Here is a 12,223-nt window from a genome sequence, read left to right on the forward strand (position 1 = left end):
TAATAAATTACTGTACTTCTATTTGCCATTGGTCTGTTAAGTACAGCTTTATCATCAAGGTATTTAATGTTTCTTCTCATCTGCTTTTTGTTTGCTTTTAACTGGGCTTTGGTACTTAGCTCTACTTTTTTTTTTAAGATTTTATTTATTATTTGACAGAGATCACAAGTAGGAAGAGAGGCAGGCAGTGGGGGTGGGGGGAAGCAGGCTCCCTGCTGAGCAGAGAGCAGAATGTAGGGCTCAATCCCAGAAACCTGAGATCATGATCTGAGCTGAAAGCAGCAGCTTAACCCACTGAGCCACCCAGGTGCCCCATCTCTGCTTCTTAAAATTTCTGTTCAAGAGTGATTTTTTTAATTATATATTTTTTAAGATTTTGTTTATTTGACAGAGAGAGCCAGGGAGCTCAAGGTGGGAGTAGGGGGGGAAGGCAGAAGTAAAAGGAGAAATAGGCTCCCCACTGATCAAGGAGCCAGAGGCAGGGTTCAATCCTAGGACCCTGGGATCATGACCTAAGCTGAAGGCAAATGCTTAACCAAGTGAGCTACCCAGCCACCCCTAAGGGTGATTATTTAATCTGGCTGTACATAAACTACCATGGGATTTGTTCAGAAAACAGAAACCAGTATTCTACCTAAAATCATCACCTAAGTGGGAAAAGAAACAAATTTGCAGTGGGTAAAAACAAGGCCATACATAACTGGCAAAAAGTCAGAAACGGATCCATGGAGAAAACAAGGGAAGAGGAAAGAAGACCATTCTAGGTGAGGAAAAACCACTACCAAAATCAGAGACAGATGATTAGGACATGCTCAGCACTCTGAAAAATCCTGACACTTCCATCTATAATGCTGATTTTTACTTCAAAACTGATGCCATCCATTAGCTTCTTTCTAACTAATGATCCAACTAACTTCAAAACATTAAACCTATATAAATTTGTGGGATAATACAGCTATACAAAAAATTAATTGCAAACACACCTTCTGTAAATGCATCTTCAGAATTTTCACAGGAATAAGAAAACTGAAGGAAAAATCTTGGCATTAACAGATTCATACAAAATAGTGTATTATTAAAATGTCTAACTCTCATCACTCACAGAGAATGAACCAAGATTCTGAAATCTTGGGCTTTAGTTCTGGTTTTGTCACTATTACTGCCAAATGACTACTCATGTTACTTCTCCAGTCCTCAATTTCCTTATCTATAAAGAGGATATATGAGATACCTATACATTTCCCTGATGTGCTTAGGAACATTCAAACCAGCCCTACTGTGGAGAACCCATACAGCAAGACTCCTTTGAACCAAAAATTGTTTCATTAAGAACTATTTTTTTTAATATATTATAAAAGACAGATGTTCCAAATTATTTTCACAAAACTCTTGCAATTTTTTTCTCATTAAGAGGTTTTATTAATAATATAACTAAAATGTACCAAATACTATGTATCCAAATACTTTTGTGAAGAAACTAATTGAATCATCCTCACAACCATATGAGGTAGGTACTATTATTCCATTTTTACAGATAAGAAAACTGAGATACAATGAAGTTGGTTAAATGACTTACCCAATATTACATACTCAGTAATTGGCAGAGTTGGGATTAGAATCCAGGTAGTCTGGTATGAGAGGAGACATTCTCAAATACTAAATTTCACTACCTCTAAACCTTATACCGCATCTAAAAACTATAATGAATGATCCCTGAGTCTCCAAATACTATTTGGGAATCTAACTAATTAGAGTTCTCTAGTTCACAACTGGATAAACCCATACATAGCTATTATTCACATCCCATTATGCTTTTCATAAAAGTTGTTAATCACTCTAAATAGTCACCCTTATGCCATCTCATATGCCTATTTATTTATTTATTTGAGAGCAGGCAAGAGAGTACGCATGCATGAGTGGGGTAGGGTGGGCAGAAAGAGGGGGAGAGAGAGAATCTTAAGGAAGCACCACATGGGTTCAGCAAGGGGAATGATTTCCTGGCCCTGTATCTCACATGCCTCCTTTGTGCATCTAAAAACCAGACTTTACCTTGCTGTGGGGTACAAATTCTTCCATCATCTTCTTTAAAGGGTTTTCATAATCCACAATCATCTGACCAAGGCGTGGATATTCTCGGTCACTTAAAACAGACATACCAAATTTCAGGGAGGTGTTAGCCATCAAACAGAATTTCACAAAGATTTGTATAATGCAGGTCTACCTTGCTCCATGGGTCATTTCATGAGCATAGTTATATAATCCAATGATTGCCTTTCTTTCTTCAATTCGAGACAGCAGTATCATAAGTGTTGTATAGGTTATGATCAAATCTAAGTAGTTCTTCGTTAAATCAAAGTTTACAGTCTAGAAAACAAAAACAAGGTTAACTCCTTATTTTACAAAACTTTTAAACACACACACACACAAATCTTCACAGCAGCTATTGAAAGCCAATAATTTTCTATATTTATTTTATCCCCATTTCTAAGATTCTAATTCCTTTCACCAAAAATATACCTAAAATTTGGGAGTTACAGGTAACAGTTCTGTGCTGTTGACAAACTTTTATAGATGAAAAAAAGTTTGTTATTGCCTTAACTGATGACAGTTTAAAGGGATAAACAAAACCAGAATAAGAAGGAAGATGGAGCCAATCTCACTAAGAAAAAGGAGTATTATACCAATACGTAATAAAATTCACTGAATAAGTAAATTGTCAATGGAGACATTTTTCACTTTGATTTCCTGTATCTAGAAATTATCATACCTAAGAAAGATTCCATCAAGTATGTCTTTCACAGAGAAAAATATTATTCACTTAAGTTTTAATTGGGTCTTCTAAAATAAAATACTAAAAGTAACTACTACTTCCCAATATGGACAAAACTTATACCCAGTGACAAATAAACAAGTAAACACAGAGAATACATTATAACTCCTTACCTTAAAAAAAATGCTACAAAATATGCCAACTGAACAATGCTAAAATTTCACACACTAAACACGTAGATTTTTTTTTCTGAAGAAAAATATTCAGTCCGCTTATTTCTATTAGAAAATCAGATAGAAGAGAATTGGAAATTTTTCTGAAAATAATACTTACAATATCAAAGAAGACTTGGCAAACGTCAATAGTATTCAGCAATTCACAAACATGGTCCTGAAAATAAAGCTTATTTTAATCTCTCACCTATATAAACGATACTAAATTTAGAAAACACACACAAATAAAAAGTATTTTAAGTTTTAATTCTAGAAGAAATCAAATTTTATTATATACAAGTGATAAAGCAATTTATACAATTAACAAACATCATTCTATGTTAAATTTTACATATTAAAATACATTACCTTAAATTCCATAACATCTACAAATGTGAAATAGTATAATGCCAGATTTTTCAGAATCTCTGATTTTTCTTTCTGTAGCTGTGCAAGCTGTTGCTGTAAAAACAAAATCAGTATCCATTATTCATTCAGAACAAAGATACTTAATTTTACTACAAACTATCTTCTTTTATGATTGCTATATGGAAGCACAAGCTCTTAGAGCAGTATCTCTAGATGATTACAGCTTTTTTAAAAAAACAAAATACTTGAGACAGCAACTGCTAATAGTGATCAGCAACTGACAGCGTGAAGCTATAAAACCAATCAAAGCAGATTAGTATCAAATTGCACTACTATTAAGGAAAGTTGGAAAATGTTAGGAAAAAATATCAAATGAACACTTTAAAAAAAAAAACGACTCATGAGCATGATCACATTACTAGAAGTGAGAGGGGAAAAAAAGAAGAAAAACACTGTAACTTATACTACAAAAAAATAATATGCTTTATAAATTTGGAACTTACCAAAAAGAACATCCAGGCAAAGCCACGTTACGCATGCAAAATAAAATGTAGATACAAACATAAAATACAGTAACGGTTCCCTGACCAGATCCACAAAACATAATAATACATTAAACAAAAGCAAAAAACCACAACAACAAAAAAAGAAATGAGGAAGAAGCAAAACTAGGGTTAAGACACTGGTAAACATGAAAGAGGGAAATGTGAATACAAAAGATAAATATCATTCAATCAACTGTATTACTAGATTTACAAAAGTCCTAAGTTTTTTTTTAAACTATCAATATAAGTTCTGAAAGAATCCAGCCATATTTAATGTCCTGTGTATCCAATAAATGTGAATTCCGATAAACTTTCTAGAACATTTGATAGTGTAGTCCACAGAACAGCAACTCCACATCATTTAGGATAGCTTATTAGAATAGCAGATTCTCAGGCCCATGGTAGATCTAATAAAATACCGAGGTGATCTGAATGCACATTAAATGTCTGAGAATCACCTAGTCAGAATATGAGAAAACTAGAAAATACAGGAAAAGTGACTTGAAATAACAAACTTGCTACCAAATCCACGTAATTCTGAGGCTCTCATGCAGTTCTTACTTATACAGGAAGGTTGTGGGAAAAGATGCCTCTCCATGTAATTGTAATGAACCATTATAAGCCAGAAAATTTACAGCAGTTAAGTACAACATCAAGGGAAGATTTAAAAAAATAAACAAGAAAACTGTAACAAGACTAATTTAAAACAGCAAGCACGGGGTAAATTACCCTAAGACTTCAGTCCCTGAAGACATTTAAAGAATTTTGTCTAGAAAACATGTGCAAATGAGGTACCTCATTACTTCCTCTAAATGCCATATTAAAGTGTACACTTACAGTGATGTGTAACTGTTTTTAGCTTTATCTACAAGAGTAACTGCCTTTATTTTGAAGAATATATCTGTTTCAAAACAATTCCATGTTCATACGCACATTTTTAATCAGTACCACTCATAACATCAAGCAGATACTTATTTAAAAGTGATTCTATTTCCAGGGTGTGGCAGATGGTAAAAATGGGTGAAGGGGAGTAGGAGGCATATGCTTCCAGTGATGGAATGAGCTTAAGTCATGGATAAAAGGTATAGCACAGGGAATATAGGCCATGGTGTTATTATAATAGCGCTGTATTGTGACAGATGGTAGCTACCCTTGTGGTAAGCGTAGTATTAACATACAAACTTACAGAATCACTATGTCACATACCCTGAAACTAATGTAACACCGTATGTCAACTATACTTCAATTAAAAATAATTAATTTTTAAAAGCTTCTATTTCCTCAGATTATACTACCTTCACCTTGTTCAACATTAAACATTTATGATTAATGTCTTAGTCCTTTTTCTTGCTGTTCAGTACTTTAAATTTGAGTTTTGAAACATAATAGGTGAAAGACTCATTAAGATAAGCAAGAATATAATTCAGTTGCGACTGGGCTTAATTATTAATCGTATCTTTCAATTTCAGCATCCTATTTGGACAAAAAAAAAGACACAGTCACCATCTCATTACGGCTTTAATGATTCTTTATACAAATCTCATTTTACATACTGATAACCTAATGTACACAGAATGTAAAAGAACTGTTCCGAAGTTATATAACTACTTCATGGCAGGACCAGAATTGGAAATCTCATTTCCTCATTCCTAATAAAGTGCTCTTTGTACTATTCTGCATACCCACCAATTTCCCTTTTTAATAACAAAATCTCATTGTGGTCTAAATTTCTCATTCAATTTATTTCCCCCCAACCATATGTAACTAGCTTCTACAATGACCAAAAGAAATGAACTCAACTAAAGAATGTCTGAATTCAAAACAGTCACGTTTTCAAAGCCCTACACAATTTGGTCCTTAATTTAATTTAACTTTCCGATCTTAAAATTTCCCCTACATTCATTCACACACAGTAGCCAAAACAAATTATTCACTATCTTCTTATCTCATGTTTTCATTGTTTCCTCTACTGAGATGTCCAAATCCCACTACTCCCAAATCACTTGGTTTAAATGTTAACCTATTTTCAAGAAACCATCCCTGAGGGCACCTCCTTTGCTCAGCTGGTTAAACAAACATCTGACTCCTGATTTAGGGTCAGGTCATGTGGGATTGAGCCCCATAATGGGCTTCACATTCAGGGCAGAGTTTGCTCCAGGTTCTCTCTGCCGCTCACACTGACTCTCTCTTTCTCTCTCAAATAAATAAATAAATAAAACTTAAAAAAAAAAAAAAAACCATTCCTGATTAACCTTCTTCCCTGAATGCAAACAACAACTCCGTCCTCTATTTGTGTCTAATTTCTAATAATATCATTTTCTTCCATGTATCACAGCTATCTCCAACACTATAAGACAGTGTATGCAACTCATTTCTTCAGTCTCCACAACCTGTATCATATAGCTCTGCACGTAAGAAATTATGCAATATAAACATCTATGAGAGGAGTGATTTTGACAAATTAAAAGGCCTTTATATGTCAATGACAGATGACAGGTTTGGGTAGTTTTGTTAGAAAGCCTACCTCTTCATGGAGCACTGGATGTGGTGCATAAAAAATAAATCTTGGAACACTGAAAAAATAAATAGGAAAGAAAAGAAAAGAAAAGAAAAGAAAGCCTACCTCTTATTGCACAACGATGATTATATGACTTTACCTCTCAGAGCCTAATACTCTTATGATGTGTCAAAATAAAGTACATAAGAACATCTGACAGTACCTGACACCCAGAAGCTACCCATTAAATATTAAGTAAGTAACAAAGGAGGCTCACAGACCACTTCTTCAAAACAACCAAAAACAAGGCTATTTTAAATAATCCCAATACTACTTACAGTACTTCTAATAAGAGTTAATATTAAGTGAGCATGCACTTTTTGCTAGGCATTGTTCCAAATATTCTACAAGTATCTCACTCAATCATCTCAATTATGTACTCTATTTAATGAAAATAAATTATATAAACCTATAACAAAGAACAAAAGTGTCTACAATTTTCAGACTTCAACCACAAAAAATGCTACCACTTAGTTCCTAAAGTGAGGGAGAGTAGATACTACCAAAAAGTACTTAAATTTTAGGTTCAACATCCAGAACAAAGTTTTCTTAATTCATCACCTCATTGTTTTATAGCGAACAAAAAGCAGGAAATAGTTTAAGAACATAAATTAGTAATAAATTGTTTAATGTTACAGAACAGAACATTAGAAAAGCACAACTCTGAGAAGAATGCATTCTGTTCATTAATGCTTTATATCATGTATTCATAGATAAACTATATACATTAGCAAAGTATATAGTTATGCAATGCTTTCTTAAAATTTCAAACAATGGATCATTATTCTTACCATTCAAGTAAAGAGTAGCCACGCAGATTATAAAATAAGATACCTTTGCAATGAAAAATCTCGGTAATTGATCTTTGTCAAAGTAAGATGCATTTTCCACACAAAGTATCTAAAAACATGACTGAAATGTAGTATTTACTAGTTTTCATTCTTTCAAAGAAAAAGTACTGACAACTTACAACAAGGAACCAAGGCCTAAGAGAGCTACTCACTGACTTTCAACACAAAGAAATGTGGCTATAGTTCTTTATTTGTTTATTTCAATTATTACCTTCTTTCATTAACAAAGTTGCTTATGCACAGTATTTTTCTTGGTCTAAATTATGCTAGTACTGCTCTTAAAAAACAACCAAGTATAGGAGTTTGGTTCCTCTTAAAAAACAACCAAGTATAGGAGTTTGGTCTCAGGGAAAGCTTTGTACGGTTTCTTAGTATGATATTCTAAACCAGGCTTTTAAAAGTATGAGTCCTGAAGAAGCTATTTGGATAAACCTCTTAAGGAACTGTCAGCTACCACCCTCATCAACTCTCATCTAGATTACTACACTAGCCTCCAAACTGGACTCTATACTTCCATCTCTTGCCTCTTCAGTCTTCTCCACATAGAAGCGGGAGAGTGAGAATTTTAAAGTAACATGCTATCTCAAAAAACTGATTCCAATAATGGTTATGCAAGATATTAATACTGGGTAAAGAGTATATGGGAACTCTCTGCATTATTTCTGCAAATTTTTTCACATCTAATATTACTTCAAAATAGAAGGCTTTTTAAAAATTCCAATGGTTTCCCATCGCACTTAAAATACAAAGTCCCTACCAGAGCCTCAGAATCAAATTTAAATAGTAGACCTGCCTACCTGCCTACCTTTAAGACCTCATCTCCCTTCATTCTCCTCTAGCCTCACTCAGTAGTTAACGTTTTGGTCTTCTTCCTGCTCTTTTAATCAACTTCACCAAGGCTGGCCCTACCACAGAGCCTTTGCACTTGCTCTTTCCTAAGTCTGGGGTGTTCTCCACTTCTTTGCATAACTCACTCCAACAGAAGTGAAGTAACAGAGAAGCCACTGTTAAGCATTCTTCTCTAAAATAGTCTCCTTTTCCTCATTACTCTCTAACTCCTTAATTCTACCACTTATCTCCATTCAAAGTATGTATTTATTTCTCTTGTTTGTTGTCTAAAATCTCAACTTGAACTTAAATCCATGAGAGCAAGGGCATTTGTATCATCCTCTGCTGTATCACCAGCATTGAGATGGACATAGCACACAGATGGACAATCAATCCATCACCAATCCTCAAGATTCTCAACATAAAAATCATGAAGTCAATTTTCAAATTGCACTGCTGACTGTAAATGAATGTAGTATCAGGCATCAACTCATGCCTCAAATGAGTTTATGTATCCTAACACAGAGTGGTGATTTAATCCTTTGAACAAATCCTCAAAGTTGGGCAAAATATTTCATTATGTCTTTCCAGGATAAGAAAGCATAAAAGAAGGAAATATGAAACATCTAAAGAGAATGACATATTCTATCCAATATAAGCAAATCTCTTAAGATTACCTGAAAATCCAAATTCACACAAAGAGTACACAATTTTTTAAAAAGGTTCATAGGATTTTGTAGGATTCTTCTTTTATCATATATAAAATGATTCTATTGGTAGTCAATTATATCAGAAATGCATTTTTCTGAACAAAAAGTAAGTTTTAGGGGAAGTAACCCTAATCCCTCCCACTCTATCCTGTCTACCCCTCCCCACTCAACTGTGGTCTCTTTCTCTAAATGAATCTTAAAAATATACATATACTAACATAGTCGTGCAACCATCACCCCCATCTATCTCCAGAACTTTCTTCTATTTCCCAATCCAGGTATATTTTTATATTCACTTTCCAGATACAGAAATAGACCATAAAAGGGTAAAATGCCAATACAGGTCAAATTTCAAAGCCCAAACACCTCTTCAATACACTTCAACATTGAAGCTGCCCTACAATGACACAAAATTAGTATAGGAATAAGCAAAGCCAAAGCTATTTTCAGAAAATACTTGTATTTATTTGTAGCCTCATCAGACTGAAGCTTCCAAGAATTTCTCTAATTCAACCTCTTCATTTTATATATAAATCCAAACTTTTTCCAATATTGCTAGTCATCTGCTCAATTCTGAAAAGCATAATTTTATATTTTAAAGAACAGAAAGGCAAAAAAAATTAAAGACTGCCTCTTTTGTAAGAGGACTTTAATTACTCCTCCCATCAAGAAATTACAGTCTATTTTTCCACCCTTACAATCTCAACTGGTCTTGTAACTTGCTTTGACCAACAAAAAGCCACAGAAATGACACTCTTAACTTGAGGCCTTATGGCTTCCAATTTTCCTCTTTCGGGAACACTGTCCTAAAATGCCATGGGTGAAGAAGCCTCAAATATCATATCATGTGGAAAGAAATTGTTCAGCATTTTGCTAAGCCCAGCTAGGCCCATCCCCCAGCCAACTCACCACTAAATGCAGCTGTGATGTAAGACTTATCACAGAATGATAAGAAATAAGTTGTGTTTTAAGCTCAGCAAGATTTGGGATGGTCTGTTATGTAGCACTAGGTAAATTAAAATAATCTCTATTTGACCACCTCAGTGCATTAACTTGCATCAGAAAAAATCCTGAAAGTTTAAGATTTCTGGTTACAAGATGGTCAAAATTAATGCTAACTGATGAAACTACTGTAATTTTATCATTACTACTAGAAAAATCATTAATTACAGATCCTAGTATAGTGTGGTTAAGCATAACAGGTTTATATAAAAGATAGCACACTGTGTTAATAATATAATTTACCTCATATAATGGCACCATTTTCCAATATAAGTAAAAATATAAATGAAGCTAGTTCCTTCACACTGAATTTTAATAACTAATTTTTATAAATTTTTCTATAATATGTGATTACTTTGCTTTCATAACCTGGGGACACAGAAAGAAATCAAGCTTTTCTTACTGATTAGATGTCATCACTGTAATCAATAATTATACCGAGCTATTCATGTCAAGATAGCCTTAGGTGCTACTGACATATACAAGGTAATAAGCTAACATTAAACAGTCCTTGCTAGCTATACTTTTCACTTTTTAAAGTTTCTATTTCTCTTCCTGTCAATTATCATTTGCTCCTGATAAGAGTACCTTTAATGTACAGTGCTTTAGAAAACAGACTTGTTACAATTTTGCCTAAGTAAACTCAACAAGCTTGACATAGTGAGAACCAAAAGGTTAATTTCTAAATAAACTTTATTTTTTCTAAAATACCACTTCTGGCTGCTCAAAATTATTTGTTTTTCATAGCTTTATTGTGGTACAATTTACCTACCATAATATGATAAATGAACGATTAAATACTTTGTGTAAATTTAGAGTTGTGCCACTACCAACCTTATTACTTTAGAAAATTTTCAATATCCCAAAAAGTTCCCTTGTACCTACTTACATTAAATTCACTCTTACCCCCACCACCCTCAGCACCAAGCAACTACTGATCTACTTTCTGTCTCAGCAAATCTACTTTTTCTAGACTTTTCCTATAAAACAGAATCACACAATATGTAGCTTTTTCGATGTGGCTTCTTTCACTTAGCCTAAATGTTTCTGGAGTTCACTGATACTACAATATGCATCAGTAGTGTGTTCCCTTTAATTGCTAAACAGTATCCCATTAAGTGGATATAGCACATTTTATTTATTCATTGACTGCTGGGCATTTGAACTGTTTCCAGTTCCAGGCTATTACAAATAATGAATGCTATTACAAATAATGATATAAACATATCTATATGTGGACACACACTTTCTTTTTCATGGGAAGATTTTTTTTTAAAGATTTTATTTACTTATTTGGAAGAGCGAGCATGAGTGATAAGAAGGGGTAGAGGGAAAGGGAGAAGCAGACTCTCTGCTGATCTGGGGGCCCAGCACCGGGCTCAATCCTGGGACCTTGAGATTCCAGGACCCTGAAGATCATGACCTGAGCCAAAGGTTCAGCTTAACGGATTGGGCCACCTAGGCTCTCCTCTTGAGAAGATTCTTGAAAGTGGAACTGCTTCCTTCCTAGTTCTCAGAGGTATTCAAAGAGGTAAGTGATATGAAAAGTAACCTCTAGGAAAGTGAAGAATTACTGTAATAATATAGTATTCATTTCATCAACAAATATCCCAACCTATTATTATCAGGCAACATGAGGGAGCTGGGGATAAAACTATCAGTAAAATGATAGCCCTCTAAATGCGTATATACTCTAGTAAGGGATATTCATGTAGATATACAGGTAACTCTCACCTTTTTAAGGTAAATATCCAGTTTTAGAAGCTGGTTACACTACAATATATAGTAAAAAACTATAATGCTTAATACAAGACAAAGACCAACTAGTAATTACATGAAAGAGGTTTAAAACACAAACACAAACTCACTCACTCTAGTTTGCAAAAGACCACAATAAGAATTGCAGAAGTTTCTAAGGGCAGTGAGGATGTAAATAAGATAGGGGAAAGTTAAAGGAGATCCTAAAATACAGAAGGCTCCCAGGAATTATTTTTCTTACATATTGACAGGGAGTGATGGCTCATGTTAAATTTCCTCAATCTGCAGGCCTATAAATAGGAATAACGTTAATGCTTAAGCTGTCATGGCTTCTTTCTGGCCTTTTTGTTTATCTGTTGTTCTTGGGAGATTTGAAGACAAGGTAAAATAGCATCAATCTAAGAATAACTCCAACTTAATACAGATAATATCCTCTTAATACCTATACATCTTCATCAATTCTTTGAACTCTGAGGCACCCCTTATACATTTGCCCTACCATCTTTCCATTCATCATCTCATGCTCTATTTCCATTTTGATCCATCTTAAAATTGAATGCCCCCCAAAAGTTTAATGGCCCTTCATTGTATTACACCCTTGTCCCTTTCTCCCTCCATCAT

At 34.1% G+C, this 12,223-nt stretch overlaps 1 protein-coding gene across 2 annotated transcripts in view; it reads right to left on the reverse strand.

Annotated features, from left to right (window-relative positions):
- NCKAP1 (NCK associated protein 1) overlaps window positions 1–12,223 on the reverse strand; it is a 105,655-nt gene that overhangs the window by 61,209 nt on the left and 32,223 nt on the right. For both annotated transcript variants that reach the window (XM_047722373.1, XM_047722374.1), the window contains 4 exons: window positions 3,352–3,444; window positions 3,104–3,160; window positions 2,222–2,364; window positions 2,050–2,140 (listed from right to left, as the gene is read on the reverse strand). In XM_047722373.1, the coding sequence (XP_047578329.1) occupies window positions 2,050–2,140; window positions 2,222–2,364; window positions 3,104–3,160; window positions 3,352–3,444 (384 nt within the window). The remainder of the gene's footprint in view (window positions 1–2,049; window positions 2,141–2,221; window positions 2,365–3,103; window positions 3,161–3,351; window positions 3,445–12,223) is intronic.

Source organism: Lutra lutra, chromosome 3 (genome assembly GCF_902655055.1).
Source record: "Lutra lutra chromosome 3, mLutLut1.2, whole genome shotgun sequence".
Classification (NCBI taxonomy): Eukaryota; Metazoa; Chordata; class Mammalia; order Carnivora; family Mustelidae; genus Lutra; species Lutra lutra.